Source organism: Mya arenaria, chromosome 4 (assembly GCF_026914265.1).
Source record: "Mya arenaria isolate MELC-2E11 chromosome 4, ASM2691426v1".
Lineage (NCBI taxonomy): Eukaryota > Metazoa > Mollusca > Bivalvia > Myida > Myidae > Mya > Mya arenaria.
The window spans coordinates 41549163-41568602 of NC_069125.1; the positions used below are offsets into that span (position 1 = coordinate 41549163).

Consider the following 19440-nt stretch of genomic DNA (forward strand, 5'->3'; position numbering starts at 1 on the left):
AACATTTGCAAATCTAGCTATTTTATGAACAGTTATTAATAAAAGAATCAGTCGATATCAATATATATCTTTATCCATAGATGGCTCATACTATTGTGACATCGGTTTTTCTGTAATAAAATGATTTCTGGAAGCTAGTCAGCGAATAAGCTATTATTTCTGTAAAAGATTTCTTGAAAGGTCGGATGAACTCAAAATATGTAGTTTGTTTTTAAATTGCAACGCTTAAATTATCGGTAATTAAGATAAATAATATTCATCAGGTGCGTGCCGGTACTGGAAGATATCTCGGTGTTTAAATTATTATTGAATAAACTGTGCATGAAGTAAGAAACATGTCCAGGGGTCATAGTGCCTAGTACACAAAACGATATCTACCATTCTTTTTCTTGCTGCAAAAAGGCAAATCACAGTCTAATTCAAATTGTATTTCAACACAACAAAAATAACTTATGTTTGTGAAATTTATAGTCCGTGTTTTAACTGTAGAGAGGGAACTTGTTGTCACGCATGCAATTTCAACCTCACAAACTGGAATAAACATTGCATGGTGAGTTGTCGCCCTTGCTATTCTCGCTCACACGCCTCTCCCCCAAAATAGCTCGCCGCAATCACCACGGCACTTGTCACGCTGCCCACCGTTGACCAAATGACTGCATTTGTCCCCGCAGCTCCTGCACTCTGCGCAAGCGCGAAAGCACTTCCTGTGGCAACTTGTGCATCCTATAAGAAACGGAAGAGCATTGATATATTCCATGATAGAACAACAAGCACAGCAGTGACAACAACAATAACCATGATGATTCCATTAATGCTGCATTTCAGATTGGAGCGCTTCATCATGCCATGAATTCCTCTCATCAAATATCGCTAAAGTGCATTTGGCCTGTTCAAAAGCATTTATGGTACGGTATCTCTTTAGCAAGGTTATGAGGACAAGGTTATGAGGATCGCTTCCATCTTGAAACAATAATAGGATCATTCCAAGCTTTGAATCGCTTATGTATGTTTAATAGAAATTGAAAACAACTTAAAACAAATATATACTGAAGTTAAGCGTTTAAGCTTGGTTCGAGTCTTCACAGACTCGAGGTATTTTCGCCGCTCTCTGGGAGTTCGAGAAACAGTGTTCGACTGAACACATTGGCGAGCCAGCACAACATTCGAATGTTGTTTGTTAAGCTAGTTTATTATTTGCTTATGTTAATATGTTTTTGGAGAGTCGGTTTAATGTTCTTTTTTCTAATTGTTTAACGTCCATTGTGAAGCCTGATGCATTTCGCTGAATTATATTGCTATTTGAATGTTACTATAAACATATATTTATGTAATATAAATGAAATAAAGATGTGTTTTCCACTTCATAAAAGTACTTTTCTGAGTCTTAGATATGAACTCAGACGAATAACTGTGATCATGATCCAAGGGCTCCAGAGAAGATATTAACGTCGAGAATCTGAATGTGAGGACGGCTTGAGATCCTCCGGTGCGAAACACAGCGAAATGTTTGGGAAGCATGTGCACAGGCGAATTTGCGTGTATGAACCGAGTTTGCATATTTAAAGACATCGGAGCATCGGTCACTTACGACAAAAATCACACTTCCTCTCTGAGATTTCCGATGTAGCGGAGGTGTGCTCAAGATAATAAAACTGTACCATGTTTAACTACGGAGGCGCAATCATACAAAAATATTGCGTCACTAAGAACGTTTGCTGCATAACTGGATACTATTATAACAAGATATATTCTATGACAATTGCAACTGAGACAGCAACAAATATGTTGTAAGGGGTGGATCCAGGATTTGACGTTAGAGCGGGCGTTACTTAGGAGCATTTTGACCTGCGACCCTCCCTCAACCGAAATTGATTTGGTTCAAAGTGTTGACGGGTGATTTGGGGGGTTCTCCCCCAAGAATACTTTAACAATTTCTTGTCTGAAATGGTGAATGTTGACGTATTGTATTACTATTTTTCTCTTATATCAAAAACAAGTTGACATGTATGATTTTAGGGGGTATGGTGTGCAGGGTGCGCCCCCCCCCCCCGGATCCGCTAATGGTTGTAATGAAGAATCCTCTCCTCTAGCCAATTTGGAGAGGTGTACTTTTATACTTTAACGAGCCTGTATATAGCTATAACGGGTGGCGGTCTGACTGGGAAATCTGTTGTTACCACACAAATGCAGCAAAAGTGCATGCTACCGGTACCAGACCTGCTGCTATGGCTCCATCTGTGATTTTTAGCAGATCGCCCTTTTGACTTTCACTTCGACGATCGTAACCACCCCTGCACGCAGGATAGCGTTATACAAAAATACCACTTTCAGTGGGTTCCGGTATCTTGCTGATGGTGGGTCATTGTGTGCGAAGGTTGTGCGCTAGGTTGACCTGGATCTGTCTTTCTTTATCACACAGTAGAGGCCCATCAAACATTTATTTTCAACAACGGCGACTCTCCATCTTTCCGACAAGTACGTTAAATTAGATAATGCCAGTGAAGATGGCCGTCAGTCCTGGACATTGCCGATCTCGGACATCATTGCGTTTGCTGCAGCTTCCTCTAATAGCTGTGCGTATGAATTTGAAGAACTTAATAATTACGATAACGACCACCTAGCCTTGTTGCTACAAAGTGTCGCACCTGTTGACAACGGCAACGATGATAAATACATATTCACATAAAGTAATAGTCAACACATACGGTCATTTCTAAATAAGGTATACTACCAATTATATGCTTTCTATATCAGTTATTTTAAGCACACGTGCACGTATTTTGGCCTCCATTGTAGTCTAGCTGTTCATACATCACACGTCAAAAGATAGTCGGTTTCATGTGTTACTGGTCGAGAAGCAGTTTACGACAAATCACGTTTTCGCGTACTTTCTTTAGATCTTCATAAAGAAGGTCCTGCAATTTAATTCAGTATATTCGCCACTCGTGAAAATGTTTTTCTATGACACTCGTGAAATAAAATACGATCTTACACTGAAATAAATAAATATCCGCTATTTATATATTTTTTTATATATATTAAACTTTTATTTGAGGCTGAATGACATTTCAAGAAAGTAACCCTACCATAGCATACTGAGAGTCCATTCTAATTACAATATTCACTTGTAAAGCCGAAGACCTTGTAGCTGACCATTAAATATGCTCCTTCAGATTCTTATTTTTGCTAGTAATAATATCTCCGCTTATGTTTAATATAACAGCGCCAGCCGAATTAACCTCAGCATACATTATTTCCGTGTTAATATTTTATGTATTGCTACTGAATAAGGAGTGGCTGGCCATGACAAGTTCAACCAAATGGGAGACGTGAATAATACGCCACAGTGAGTGAAAAGGACATTTATTCAATGTCAAAATTAAATAATAAATACGAGTTTAACATCCTCGTAACATATTATTCACGACTAGCATATTGGGCGTCCAAACAACCGCCATAAGTTTGTGTTTTCGTGGCTATGTATTCGTGTCTTCGCCTTCGACCTTTCGCCTTTTCGCCTTTCGTGTCTAACACGATGGCCCTAACGAAACACCGTATTATGTACCTCCATTTTAACTGCATGTAGTTGTCCTGCAGTTCGTGTTGGGACTGCAAGTTAATCACTGAAAATACCCATTTTGAATCCGTAATATCCCAGACTTTTAGTAAATGTAAATTGTTCGTGGTACCGAGAAAATGTTAGCAAGTGAAAAGGGCAGTTACGACGTAAGCTCTCCTGAGTGATGTATAATTGAGTTGCCTCCCTTTGACCATACATTTGCAGTCAGCGGCTTCATCCAGGATTTGACCTTCAAGTGGCACACATCTGATTTTATTCTGTCTTCGGTAGTGGCCGTTGGTGATACAGAAACAAACTGTTTCACGCCTCTGTAAAAAAAATAATCTTCCATGATTTCAATACAAATTTAAAAATTAAACGTATCGAATATCAATAGTCAGTGGCGTAGCTACATATAGGCCTTGTAGGCCTAGGACAACTTCATTGAAAAAAATACAAAATTTAAATAACCCGGAAATGCAATAAAAACTAATAACTACTCAAACACTTTGAACAACTCAAAAGTTTGTCTTATTTCGACCAAAGCAAGTTCAGTGCTTATTTACATGCAGTGTGTTTTGCTCGATTTTATTGTAATCATTGCAATATAATTAAATGTGCGTAATGTGCTAGTCTAAAATAATAGATGTTATACGGGATTCTTTCAATCCCTAACGTCTTAACGGGTTTGTGCAAAAACCGGGTGGGTTTGAAAAATATTGATATTGCATTTAGTAAAGTATTTTATGTTTGAAATGGATAATAAAGGTTTATATTCATATTTTACCATGTAAGTGCAAAGCTATTTTGCACACAACAAGCATTAAATGCATTAAAACACATGATTTACCTTTCAAATAAAACGGAACTTGACTGACACAGACAACATAATGCCAAGCGGAACAACTCGACCTAATCGTAATAACTCTGCCACCTCCGACAAGCTTCGAGATAGACCTCGTAAATACAATCGTAACTACTCGGCCATGGCCGAAGTGTTCCGATTGATGTAAAACTGTGAACTGCAGCCTTGCATGTATATATCGTTATGTTTTGACAGAAAGAAATGAAGAAAAACCCATCAAACTCATAATTACTCGTTGGATATTTATGTTTTTGTGTACGGAACTAATATAAAATAACATTATCTGGTAATATTTCTTGTTTTTATGATATTTTATAGACGCAATATGCTTTAACCCGGAACCCCGATCGGAATAACTACCTACTTTTGGTACAAAACAATGTGTACGTGAAGGATTTGCCATATCAAAAATCGTAAAAAAAATCCGTCAACGTACAATTATTTGGACTACGTAATGTGCATATAGAAGACCCCAAACTCACATAGAACCATCGGGCCTACACGTTTTAAAGGCCCTGGCTACGCCCCTGAATACAATTCAACGAGTTATTCGTGTGTACGTTGTATTTAGCCCTGTACGTACATAAATTGTCCCGTAATCCAGTTAGATGTCGGTTTTTGTTTAAATCCCAACGGCGGCTATATTATATATACCAAGTTTACACTTTGGTTTGGGCGCCAACGTTGCGACTTAAATCAAACGTCATTTCGACGTCGAACATACGTTTTGTGCTTTCTGTGAAATGATTGTACATGTTTACAGGGAAAGAAGACACTGTCACCTGAACTATAAACATAAGCGCTAACACAAGAGCAATTGTTTGTCATGTATAGATAAGACGTGCCCTATATATAATTCTCCGTGATAACGTCTGCCTAAAGCTTACGTTTGTCCATTAATGTCAACCACTTCTCACATTGGCAAAACATATTGTTGCAGGGGCGGGTCCAGGTTTTGACGTTTCTCTATCATATTGGCATGAAATGTCTGCTCAGTTAGGTGGCGGGTTGCCGATAGAGCTCCCTTCCCGGATTTCCAACCGTTAGTGGTCTGTTCGTGAACGGGACTTACTTAAGACGGTATTGTGGGTCTTGAAAATACAGACGTAATGCGCTGCTGTTCTATCAAACCGGATTCCGGCTCCTATTTTAGATGGTTTTCCCTAGAGTATACTGTTTTCCGAAATATATCCGGTTCAGTGTACGTGTGGTCCAGTGAGCCAGCTATAAATTAATACATCGTCGCTGCACAAGACGGAATAAACGTTTGCCGTAGTCGTAGTCTGCATATGTTGTCACTATGTTATGTTGGCCACCCTGCGCTGCGCAAAGCCTCCCAAGTGCCCCACTCCCATGCAACCGTGTTCATCTTACACTGAAATTCAACAGACTGTCTGTTTCGGTTATGGCAGGATTTGAGAAATATGGCAGTTTACTCAAGACGTTAATTGGAAATTCGCGTCAGAAAGATAACGTTCTAGACTCTTTTTTGGTGACGTCATTTAAAAAAAATCACCCCACACTGTGGACGCTATGTTACTTGTATAAAGCAATGTGGAAACGCGAAACCCTACAGCCGTCAACTGATTAACGCATTAACATTTTTAAATGAGGTGAAAATAGTTTGTTAATTCACCGAAACACAGAAAAGAAAATTGCTTTAAGTCCATCTTAGATTAAATCTGTATCCAATTGCAATTCAGTGATATGATTAGTCACTGTTGGTCCTTCATTTTCTTACATTATATAAAACTGCTATTCGAGCCAAGCATATCATTAACGCTTACGGCGCCCGTTTTGTTGAAGAACAAAACCTTATTCTCACGAGCAAGATATTATAAAATACTTTTTTGGACGGTGTACCAGATGTCAACACCACGCCGATCTCCCGAGGCTTGCATTTGTCGCAGGCCGCAAGTACGAAGCCTCACTTCTATGCAGTCGTCTGTCACGTAGCCGGGACGCAGAGTTTCTCGTAGCCTGGGCCCTAGTCTGGCACACAGCCGGGATGAATCTATATTTGGGAAGTGCACACTATTCGCCCGTCTCTGTCGCACAGCCAAGCGTCCCTGGAACACGCTTTGTCGGTCACGCCCTCTGTCGTTCAGCCGGGCATCCCTGCAACATGCTTCGTCGGTCACGCCCTCTGTCGTACAGCCAGGCGACCCTGGAACACAATTCGTCGGTCACCCCCTGTCGTAAAGCCGGGTGTCCCTGGAACACGCTTCGTCGGTCACGGTCTCTGTCGCACTGCCAGGCGTCCCTGGAACACAATTCCCCGGTCACGCCCTCTGTCTTACAGCTAGGCGTCCCTGGAACACAATTCGTTGGTCATCCCCTGTCGTACAGCCGGGCGCCTCTGGGACATGCTTCGTCGGTTACGATCTCTGTCGCACTGCCAGGCGTCACTGAAGCACGCTTCTGTCGGTCATGCCTTCAGTCGTCCCTGTCGCACTGCTGGAGCGCACATAAAAGGCAGCCCTACACGGATCAATGATTTCACTCTACAGGCCTATTTTAAGTTCATCGATCGTCGGTATTAACTACCATTTTATATCATGGACGCCACTTCCGAGCGCCAATGTTACACTGATCACTGTCCATTTGCACGTACATGTAGCAGGGATGCAGCGGGGTCCCTCCGGTTTACAGACCCGGACCTTCGGCTATGGGGTTTTCGCCACGCCGCTGTAGCCCAGTCGTAACAGCTCGGCCATCTCCGGCAAGCTTCGAGATCCTGTTGTTCCGATTGCGCTGTAGCCAAAATATACATACTAATGTGTATGTAATAGTAATACTACTATAATATGCCATTTATTGAACATCAACGGCGAACGGTGAAGTTTCAGCTGTTTTACTTTGACTAATTTAATAACAATAACTTTTCAGCATTAAACTACAAAAAGTATGCATATTCTGTAAAATGTATTACAGCAAACAAAAAACGGTGAAAATACAACTTTTTTCACTTTCAAACAAAATTTTACTGCAGCTTTGGCTAAACATAAGTTTGCAAAAATGATTGTATACATAAGTGCTCTGAACTGAAAAAAAACAACCGAATTCCAAATATAATGAACAGAAAACTTAGAAATTTTAATATTCATTTTCTTCACATTCTGAGGAAATAACTATGCAGAATTGGTCTGCTAAAGTTTGCAAAATTGCATTGTCTATTCAAGCGGTGCTTTGTGCAGGGCTGTTAGCGCATTAAAACTCCTTATAAGGAGCAGCTCAACTGTTGAGATTTTATTTTCCTAATACTTAACGTTTTAGAAACAACTATGCAGAAGTGGTACACATATTTTTTGCACACATGCGTGTTCTATTTTGGGTTAAGGTTGTACTAAAATTGCTTTTAAAGGTGTAATTGGAGTTTAATTACATACATTGTGTATAACAGGCTGAGTGGCGCTATTTTATACGTATCGAATACATGGTATAATGTAACCTAAGATTTGCCAGTGTTACAAGAATATTTTAACGTGACATCTCGACCTCCAAAATGAATTTTAAACAAACTATTTATCGTGCTCTATTTCAAAGAACGTCGACTTTTGTTCTTACTGTTGTAGTAGGAGCATTTATGTTCGAGAGATTTGTCGATGTAACGGGAAATGCGATATGGTTGAGATTGAATAGAGGGGTAAGCGCTATCCGGCGATAATAGTGTATCCGAATATTGATCAGTTTCAACTAATATTTTTTTATTATTAAGGTAGCAAAGTATTTAAAAACACGTAGAGTAAATATATAACTTCCAAGGATTAATTTTTCTGTTCTTTACCACTGAGTTCAAGTGAATTCAAGTGCTTCACATTTTACTATGTAAAATTTGTTGTTGTTGCCCATGTTTAGTTTTTATTTCATTAAAGGAGTAAAGAAATAATCCAAAAAGGCACCATTTCTGACTGGAAATTGTTACATATTTCTTGAGGGAGTACCCTAAGCCCCCCTGTCAACACTTTTCACCAACTTTATCTTGGTTCTGAGGGAGGGGTACAAGTCAAACGGTTACAACCCCTAAATTACGCCCCCTCTAACATCAAATCCTGGAACCGCCCCTGCATTTTATAAGAGATTCTGTTCTGGGTTTTCACTGGTCTGTTCAGAGGGGAGGGTCGGGAGGTAATGTTTGCAAAATGGTGTTATTTTTTTCTCCTCATTTAATATTGGTATTTGTGCTGTACTCTTGCAATAAAATAGACTTGTAGGGTATTTTATATTGACACCGTTGACGTCACAGCAAACATCATGGTGTTTTCATGCTGGAACACAAAATATCTTCATGAATGGTAATTAAGAGATCAAGGTTCTTACCAGTATGAGGTTGGGTAAAATCATCAAAATTACAGCAACAATACCATGACCTTAACCTTTTTATGTAAGGCAACTGCACATAGGCAGACATGTGAAACTTTGGCAGTGAAAGAGAGGTAGATTTAAGTCTCAAAAGCAGTAGGCTGGGTTTAAAAGCATATTTCTAATTTCTTTAATTTTCAGTCATAAACAATGATGGAAACAATGTAAACAAAAACTTGATATATTTGCATACATGCCATATCCCCCGGCGGGGGGGGGGGAAATCCCCCGGAATTTCGATCCATCCCCCGGTCTCCCGACGGGAGATAAAAAATCCCCCGGAATTTATAAGAAAAAAAAATATTTTTTTTTTTTTTTTTTTTTTTAGAAATTTTACATCAGGCAATAATGACAAAGTAAGTGAAACCACAGTATGTGAGTGAAACTGAATGCAAAGAAACAACTCCACGAGGGTGAAATGCCTAAAGGAAACTTACAACAAGTGATCAATTAATTAGTAGTAATTATCAAAGGCAAAGAAATATTACTATTTTGGAAGGAAGAAATTAATTATTTATTCTATTCTCTTATTGTCTGAAAGTCATCAAGCTGATAGAATTAAGCACATTTTTTTAAAAGACTTTGGAGGAAGGTAAATTTAATTTAATTGTCTCGAAAACATATTTTTCCAATGACATATTTTGTTCTGCAAGTACATTACAGTATGACATGACAGTGTATCATAAGAATGTGATAAATCATGACATAAAATAATTCTGTATAATGAAAAAGTTAAGAGGTTTTCAAAGCAAACTATATGTGAATACATTTTTTCGTACTTGCGTCTAAAAATACTTTAAAATTTCGCCAACTTAGACCTGCTAAAAAAATCCCCCTGAATACAACCAAAATCCCCCTGAATTTTCAGCCTTTTGAACAAATCCCCCTGAATGGTCTCCAGAAAATATGGCATGTATGTATTTGTTACTAATTTAGAATTTCGGAAAATATGCATAAAATACTTCATCATGACATGGTTAAGAGACTTATCAAAAGTCAGTGTTTTTGATTGAGAAACAGATGGAATATTAATTCTGACTTGTACAAACCAGTTTATATTCAGAAGATCAGCTAATAAATCAATTCACTGCCAAAACAGGTCAGAGTGTAAGTGCAGACGACTGCAGAATTGTGTATGTTAATTTTCTCGCCAAAATGTCGTAAAATTTTATACACTGTATATTATTAATAACACCTTGGAAATGTTGTTTTCTTTAATGATTTTACAGTTTTATAATGTCTTTGATGTTTACAAAAATGCTGATTAGTAGGATGCCAATTAACAAAAAATGCTATTAGTGGTCTTTTGTACCGTACTGGTAACTTCGCAACGATCTCGGCCGAAGTGTTAAATGAGTTGACAAATTGTATATTGCTCCATGTTGTTTAAAGTGACAGATTAAAAGGGCATTTTAGCATAGTTGATAGAATTTGGAGGTTTCCAAAAGAAAATTTAAGGCCAATTTGATACGATTTTGAAGTGTTATAAAAGGGCTTTCAATATTGGTAGATTTCGACGGGATGGCGGTAGAGAGTCCTCAAAAGCGGTATATTTTACCTACCACCTGTAGAGTTCACATGTATCGCAATCAAAGGCAATTATGAGGGTGAAGGTCTCAAGTTCTTCACCATGCATGTGAACTCTACTGGCGATCTAGGTAAAAAAATCTACCTCTTTTGAGACACACACACCACCCCCACCCCACCCCTACGGTCCACCACTCTTCTGATTAAAACTACTGCTTTGAAAAAAATCTAAACAATTTTTGGCCTTAAAATTTCAATTGTAAACCCTAAAAATTGTATTGACCAACCTAAAATATCCGATATTCTGTCACTTTTAGGAATGGTGCAATAAACAAAGGCCAATAAACAGCATGTCAAATTACTTGACAACTGAGGCTGAGATCATCAAATTGTTAAGTTATGGCACAAAAGACCGTCATCCTACTATTCAGCATTCTTTGCTAATGGCATCCTACTTATCCTTATTCTATGGTATTCTTATGCTTTGATCAAAAGTCTTATAAATTATTCTCAATTAATGTGTAAAATGTAATGACATTTTGGGGAGAAAAATTAAGTAATAACATACACAATTTTGCGTTCGTCTGCTCTTCCATCCTACACTACACCTCTTTGGCAGTCTGATTGATTTATCAGCAGCTCTACTTAATATATACTTGTGTTTTCATTCCTACTGTTTCTCAATCAAAAGCACCGGCATTTGACAAGACACTGTAGTTGAACCATGACGTATTTTATGTGTATTTTCCGGGAAAAAATCTAAAAATAGTAACAACCACCAAGTTTTTGTTTACATTGTATCTATCTTTGTTTTTGATTGAAAATAAAAGGGGTTTAGAAATTCTACCGCTTTAGAACCCAATTTACTGACTTGGAGACCCAAATGTATTCTGCCATTGCCAAGGGTTCACATGTCTGTATTCATGCCATCTCCCGACACACATTGCATTGCAACATTGTTACCGTTGCAAAAATGCATGATGTCCAAATTGATGATTTAAAGCATAACGGTCTGGCAGAAACCCTGCTGTATGTATTATGTTATTGTAGATATTAAAAAGATATGCAAACTGATGAGTTTTAATGAGATCTCACTTCACCATATAGTTTGAGGCATTGTTGTTGAAGAATGATACCTATGATACATGTTTTTATTTTTTCAGAAGCTGTACAGAGATGTGGAGGCCAAATATGCAGCCTTGGCTGGAACAAGTGAGGAGGAAGAGGAATAACAACGATAAACATAGGATCTTAGCTTTCGTACATAAAGTCATACTTTTATAGACATCTTGAAACACCTGGATGAATTTTGGACATACCTGTGTGCTTTTACAACAAAGTGACATTTTCTTGGGTGCAGAAATTATGGGAACATCAAAGTTTCAACACACAAGAAGTGCTTGAATAATTACAAAGTAATATTTCCTCAATGTGAAAGCTATTTTGAAGAAAGGTTTTAAAAATGCAGGATTGATAACATGTTTATTCAAAAGGTTTTAAAAATGCAGGATTGATAACATGTTTATTCACTCACTCTTCATGTGTTTTCAATTTATGTTTTAGTTTACAAAAAAATAAATTACTTGAAATGTCGAAACTATTTGCTTTCAATTATAAATTATGCAATCATGAATTGTATTCCTTTCCCAAACGTTAAAGGTTTGTTATGTTTTTCAAAGATTGATTAAGGTTACTTCAAGAGGTCAAAATATGATAATATGAAATTCATCTGTGTCCTGTGAATAGAAATATTGCTCAAAAACTCACCACATTGAGCATGTCAGCATGCCTCATAGCAGACCATGTTAATATGACTAAGCGATAACTCTTCCCATACATTATGCAGTGCTTCTTAATGTTTAAAACCCCAATAGGTCCCCTCCGCAAAAAAACCCTTGAAGTTTGGACACTAATAATGGGGACACACAATTATTTTCAAAATTTATTAATTTTATATATATTATTTTGCGTATCTTAATATCGTCAGGGGCGTAGCTTGACGAAAATATATGTGTAGGCCACCTTTTAGGGGGCCCTGGGTCATGCTCCCCACCCCCGGAAATTTTGCTTAGCTAGGTGATTGTAGGTGCGTTTTGGCGTATATTTCGTTGTTGTAAAAACATTAAAGAGAGCAATAAAATCATTATGCTTTACCTTAAATTAATTTTGTACGTATTTTAGCTAAAGAAGACAGACCATAAAAGTAAAACATTGTACATTTTATTAATTAAATTTCACTCAATATGAATGCATTTTGTTGCCAAAATCAAAGTTAATCATATGCGTATTTGCATAAACAATATAATGTCGCTTTCTACAGCACAGTTGACTTTCCGGGATCATTAAAAAAACTCTAGCTTCCGGAATTTTCGCGTCGCAAACACATTGATGACGCGGTCAACATCTATAATCTGCTCTTATGGCTGTGGATTAGGGTCAAGGATGACAACCTGTCGCTTTATATTGTCGTTTGCAGGAAGTATTTTTATTCGTTTCATTCCACTAAACGACCTTTCACAAGAGGCTGATGTAGGTGGCATAGTAAGAACAACCTCGAATATTGTAAATATGCTAGGATACAGGTCCTTGTTGGTCTGCTTCGTGGTCTCTTGTAATCTAGATAAACGTACGGCTGCGATGCTCCATCTCACATTTTATTCTGTTTTAAATGTGTCAAATGTTTCGTGGCGATCAGGGGCCTTAGCAGCATACATTGATGGCAGCATGTCGTCCTGCAGAATTTCCAGTTTTGAAGGCAATAAATGTTGTGCACTGTATCTGAAGACATTGTACAAAGGTTAATCTGAAGTATTCAGATGGTGTTTGCACCTCAGAATTTGCCCTGTTTTGCTGTCGACCAACTCTTCTTGGCATTGATGGTTGAATGTCGAAGCTTGAGCTTACATCCGTTACTTTCATGTACAGTCCATTCTACACATCAGGATCAGCCCTCCAGTCATTGCACAATTTGACAATGACGTTTGTTTCTTCAACAGCGTGTAGTAGATCATTGCCTTCCCTCTGAAGAAGATTTGTCAGGTTCACGGTAGTACCCAATGTGTTGTGTCACTACAAGTGAGATAATGAATTCAAAGCGCAGTACAGCTGACAAATACTGGCCGGCCTTCTCGTCTCCGTCTTCATTAATAGTTTCAAGTGCGTGGACCACTACGAGAAACAAATTTTGGAACGTTTCGAGTGCGTCCGCACGACTGATTCATCGTGTCTCACATAACGAGCGAAGCTCAGTTCGCCGGTTCATTTCCTCTTTTGTTGCGACTTCTCTAGAAAACTCGTCCTGAAACGCTGCTTGACGATTTGCTGAAAAATTGAACAATAATCCAATGTCCTGAACTGTGTCCATCATAGTTCGGACACTCGGGTGGAAACTGGTACTGGAGGCATGATTGCCAAGTTCTTTCTAGCAGTTGTCGTTTGGTATTTTTATCTATTGAAGTCAAAGTGAGACTATCGAAATCAGGATACGTAGGACTATGTTCAGCAATATTGGCACCAGACCGTTTACAATTTCAAATGATAAAGCGAGCGCAAACTTATACCAAGCCGATTGGAAATGTTTAATGTACGGCGTAAACGCGCAGACTTCTGGTATGCAACTTTTGAAAGGAAAACGTATTTGAATACCAGGTTTCCGATATATTAAAGCGCATTTTTTCGGAATTTCATATTTTAGCCCCTAACCCTCCTATGCCTTCAGTTTTTATTGCAGATTTGGCATTTTTATTTTTTCGGTTTTTCTGAAAAATGTGTAGGCCGCGGCCTACACGGCCTATAGGAAGCTACGCCCCTGAATTCGTACACCCAAAGGTTCATTCATGTGTAGGAATTTAAGCCATGATTTGAAGGTATCATATTTTCTAACCATCCTAGAGGCATACGTGGTAAACAAGGTAGTTGATTAACCAGCCTAGCGTAAAACGGGATCATACAGTATTAAACTGACCGATTTAAATACATCACCATGCCCTTTAATTTCTACTCTACTCGTGCTCTGACATCACCAAGTGTACCTTTTGATCTGCAGCCAACACATACCATACATTTCAACTCGTATGTTATTTAGTTAAACTATGCAGGTGTACGTTTGGTTTGCAGTTGATGGGACTTTATACATAAGGCAAAATTAATAACCATTGATAATTGGGGGTAAACAAATGTAACGAATTTATGAATGTGTATTAAAACCTGCCATTTAGCCTGTATATATGTAAAGCTTAATCGTAAGGAAAAAATGTTTTAATCGGACATGGAAAAAACAACACGGCAAACAATATCTTTAAATATATGCATGATAAATTCAGCAAAATGTGTCTTCTGTGATCCACCAATTGTTTCGGACTGATTACAAGCGTCTGCCAAATAAAAGATATCGAGTGTTAATCATCAAAGCAGATGGTCGGTGATAAATATAATGCTCGTGTCGCATAATTTGGAAAATGTTCCGTAGATATCGCCGTCTCAAACAACTTACCAAGTATGAGGATAACCGGCTCAAATGTTTATCACTTATTGAAATAAACCTTGACCCACAGACCTCAAATCAAGGTCAGAGTGGGACTCAGGCATTCTTCAATTATTGATCGTACGACTCAAGGTTACTGGAACCTTGACCCACTGACCAAAAGATCAATGGGGTTTACTAACTGGTCATGAAAAACCTGCCAATCCAGTTTGAGGGCCCTGGGTCCCAGGTTCAGATACTGGTCTGCGACAGTTTTCAGCTCAAAGACATTATGACCTTGACCTTCTGACATCAAAACCAATAGGAACCATCTACCTCTCCTATATACTACCTTCTTACTGGGTACAAGGTCCATGGGGCTTAGCATTCTTCAGTTTTTGATTAGAAACTGATTTTCATCTCTTATATATAGTCATCACTACCATGAACTTTGACCCACCCTTGAACTTTCCCACTGTCCTCCAAATCAATTGGGTGTATCTACTGGTCACGGCTAAAAATGTCGAACAAGTTTCAGGTCAATGTTACCTTGACCTTTGCCCAACTGACCTCACAACCAATATGGTTAATCTTCTGGTCGTGATCAACCTGCTTAACATTTCTGTAGTCTGTGGGACCGAGCGTTCTTCAGTTATTGATCGAAAACTGCGTGGTCGGACAGACGGTTCGATTACTATATGCCGCCCATTGGACACAATGATGCGCTGAAATAATTGATATGATTGAAAATAATAATTATCATGTCAACGTCAGTGAAATAGAGCAGTCCTACGTGTGCCGACTTAAAATACAGATTCATAGTTTTGAGCATCACTTTCGACGCTTGTATAGCATCGCGTTCGGCGCTTTGTTTGTGGGGAAAACCTAAACCAGGCGCGTAGCAACCCATACGCGAGTACGCGGCCGAATCCAAATGATTCTGACAAACAAAAAAACAGCAAAAGTTGCAGTATGCGTATTTGACTATATATAAACTGCATATACTCCGAAGAAAGTTGTCCGGGGGAAAATCCCAACCAAAGTAAAATTAAGTGCCTCACAAAACCGAAAGAAATTATGTATGTATGCATTGACACTAATGCAAAACATGGTGTCTTGTACAGAAGTGGTTATTTTGAGTGTGTTTTCAGGTATTGTGTTGTCTAAAGGGAAAACATCCGAATACAAGTCTTAATTGTAGGTAAATGCTTTCAATATAGGTAGGACCAATTTTAATAATTATGATATAGATAATGGGTTTGAATTTTCTTTCGTAAAAATGCATTTTGTGCTTATAATGAATAATTATAAAAAATATATAGTGTTTTCCTATCTATAAAGCACCTTGGAGTAGGATTAAATTAAGGCGCCACCACTACTTGACAGCGCCATCACTAGAGCAACAGCGCCGACACTATTTAAGAAGTGCTTGTTAGTTTCCTTGTATTCCGGCGTTATAACTTTACAAAATAGTTATGTTTGCATGCGCCAGAATGTTCTTACAGTGTGTCTAAGCAACGTAAGTACTTGAAATGCTGGCAGATCTAAACTATGCACAAGTCAGATTTTGGAGAAAAGCTCCTGGCACCACAGTTCGCACAACAATTAACAAAATCGTAGCCAACCATCAGTAAAAGTGTTCTTACACGGTACCACATTTTACCGATTTTTGAAACAACTACAAATATTTAAATACTGGCGGTCTTGTATAAATTTATATATTTTTTAATGTATTTCTTTCTTAAATTATTAAAAGATTGACACACACATACACAGACAAAGTGAAATTTAACTTCAATCTCATTGGAATTACAACAAGGACAATTAATATCTTTAGTATCGTACAAATTTATTTCTAGTGTATCTGAATATGCACACAGAGATATAGTCTACCAAAGAACAAAAAAAAAGTTTTGGGTAACATGTCTTAAAAACTTTCATATTCAAGACAAGTCTCAGTAACATTTCTATAAATATCGCAAACTGTGTTTTCAGTTTTCTAAAGTACCATATACCAATATTGTTTAATCGTATCATGTATTTTGCATTTGAAAACTATTATAAAGTCAGTAGCATCAATATATGGTAAATATCATCATAAACATAACTGAAACCAAAATTATTTAATATACTTTAATGCTGTACACCCATGCAATAACGACAACCTGTATCACAACTTACTCATACTTTTTAGCTTCTATATACAATTATGTATAGTTTTCTGAAAAGAAATATCAGTCTGGGTAGCAATTAAACCAATATGAAATTATATGCACATATCTTTTAATATATAATGGGTATATCTTCCTAGTTCGCCATAAACAGTGGCATTGGAAGTATTGGTTTGACACTGGCATGCACAATCAATACATGCACACATTAAAACAAACATAAATTTTGATTAATAAACCTTCAACTTCTAACTAAATAATGCATTCATGAAAAATATTAATTACTGATAACAAGTTTATAACCGTGTATTTAATAGCTGAAAACGCAAAAAATATTAAATGAATGCTAAAATATTTACTGTCATCTACTATCGTCTCATAAGGTAAAAATACCGTGTTTTCTGCACCTTTCTTTCAAATTAAATGCAGTGTCCTTCATAGAACCATTGATTTCGACATTTATTAATTATTTTTGGTAAATAAAATAAAATGTATTAAATATGGTAAATCTTATGTGGGAGTAATATAGTCATCTTTAAAAATAACAAGACTTTAAATGACAGGCATGCATACAGGGCGAGCGGGCGGGCAGGTACATGTAGGTGGGCTACTTAACACTTTATCTGAATGAATTGATGATTTAATTGTTAAGTTCTGTTGCTGATTATTTAAGATTCATACTCGAATATTGAAAAGTGCCAGTTTTTTATGACGTGACAGGTGCGTCTGCATGATCTGGTAAAGTAACTGGTTGCTTGCCCTGATCAGCCCTGTCATGCGGGTGGCCACCCACAATCTCAAACCTTCTTTGACCAGTCTTTATTATTTTTGTATTTAATCTTGAGTAACTTGGTGTTTTGAGTTCATTGCAGGGCAGTTCTTCGTATACATATATTTTACGCTAGTTGTCTTGTCATTTTTTTCTGAAATATTAGTATAGTACAACCTTTTCAAAAACGGTGTCCTTGTCATTTACAGTAGGGATATTGGAAAGATAAAGAATGAGGGAATTTCCGTGAAACGAAGAATATTGGTGCCTGTTACTGCGTTTATATACATTTTTCTCTATGCTAACATACTAATTATGAGGCATATGGTTTATGACACCAATGCATGAACCCCATTTATTCGAAAAGTATCTTTCGGATATAGTATAATTCGGATAAAATTAACTGGGTCGACGCATTTATTTGCATTTTACATTTATTAAAACAAAATGCCGGGCACTTTGAAAGTAAAAGTTGTCTCGGCAAGAGGACTGCCAGTAATGGACAGGTCGACAGATCTCACAGATGCTTTCGTAGAGGTAAAATCAATCAATCAGTTGCACTTTATCATATATGTTTTGTTGCAGCTTATTTATGTATAACTTTGCTTTTGAATATTCAAGCTGAGTCACTACTTAGTACATTGTATTTGCATTCCAAGTATTTGAATGTTTGATATCATCTTATTAATAATAATTAATTTGATCCAAATGTGTCTGTTGTATAACCATTTTATGTTAGACTTTACCTGTTGAATTCTGTCATCGCATAAAAAAGAAGTATTGCTTATAAATTTGTGTATTGCAGCTATCTGCAGATCACATTTATGAAAAAACGGTGTTTACAAATATAACAAGATTCCCATTTCTATAGATTAAACTTGGTCCGGAAGGTCAGAAGACCGATGTTTGCAAGAAGTCATTAAATCCCCAATGGAATTCAGAGTGGTTCAAGTTTGAGGTCGAGGATGAGGTGTTACAAGATGAGCCACTGGAACTGAGGTATTATACAGTGTTTTGCAGATTTGTTTTGCGTATGTATATGGCCTATACCAGTGCCTCTCAGAAAGCTCAACCCATCCAGACATGTGATTGTTTAATAGAAATATAGCAATAATAAATTTGACCTCCGAGGGAAAGAGTATAACAATTTCAAATTAAAGATATCCAGTTGAAGAGCGATGTGCTATTCTTTTTTTGTGTTATTATTCTTTTAGTTGCTCATGGACTAATTTCTTTAGGGTACTCGACCATGACACATACAGTGCCCATGATGCCATTGGGAAAGTGTACATTGATTTGAATCCTCTGCTGGTCAAAGAAAGCCCCTCGATCATATCTGGATGGTTTCCGTTGTATGACACCATGCATGGTAACAAGAAATGGAACTTTTTAAGTTTTTTTTTTTATATTGTTAACATGATTTGCAAGTTATAAATCTTATCGTTGACATTTAAATTGACTGTAGGTGAAACACTTGCCAATTCTAAAGGTTTTTTATGCATTAAGTACATGTACATGTATGTACATTTCCCCAAATATAAATTATTTAAACTATCAATAGGATACCTTCTATGTTGGCAGTGTATTGTCACATCAACCAATACTGGTAGTATGTATAACAATGTACATGTATATGTTTTGAATGTTGAATAAATATGTCTGTGAGATTTGTGATCTGTGTCATATAAGACTTCAACGAAATCCTGGCAAATATCTGGAAGACAC

General features: G+C 37.4%; 1 protein-coding gene and 1 long non-coding RNA gene across 5 annotated transcripts in view; both read left to right on the plus strand.

Moving 5' to 3' along the window:
- Window positions 1-7786: 7786 nt before the first annotated feature.
- On the plus strand, window positions 7787-11910 carry LOC128232135 (uncharacterized). Of its 2 annotated transcripts, XR_008260496.1 has the most exons (3): window positions 7876-8070; window positions 11477-11766; window positions 11807-11910. It is a non-coding gene; the product is annotated as an uncharacterized LOC128232135 (long non-coding RNA). The 2 variants fall into 2 exon arrangements; XR_008260495.1 differs by having other exon boundaries at window positions 7787-8070; window positions 11477-11910.
- Window positions 11911-17911: 6001 nt separating this feature from the next.
- Window positions 17912-19440, plus strand: part of LOC128231396 (C2 domain-containing protein 5-like) — a 33895-nt gene continuing 32366 nt past the window's right edge. For all 3 annotated transcript variants that reach the window (XM_052944174.1, XM_052944175.1, XM_052944176.1), the window contains exons 1-3: window positions 17912-18252; window positions 18587-18714; window positions 18954-19084. In XM_052944174.1, the coding sequence (XP_052800134.1) occupies window positions 18163-18252; window positions 18587-18714; window positions 18954-19084 (349 nt within the window). In that variant the 5' untranslated portion in view covers window positions 17912-18162. The remainder of the gene's footprint in view (window positions 18253-18586; window positions 18715-18953; window positions 19085-19440) is intronic.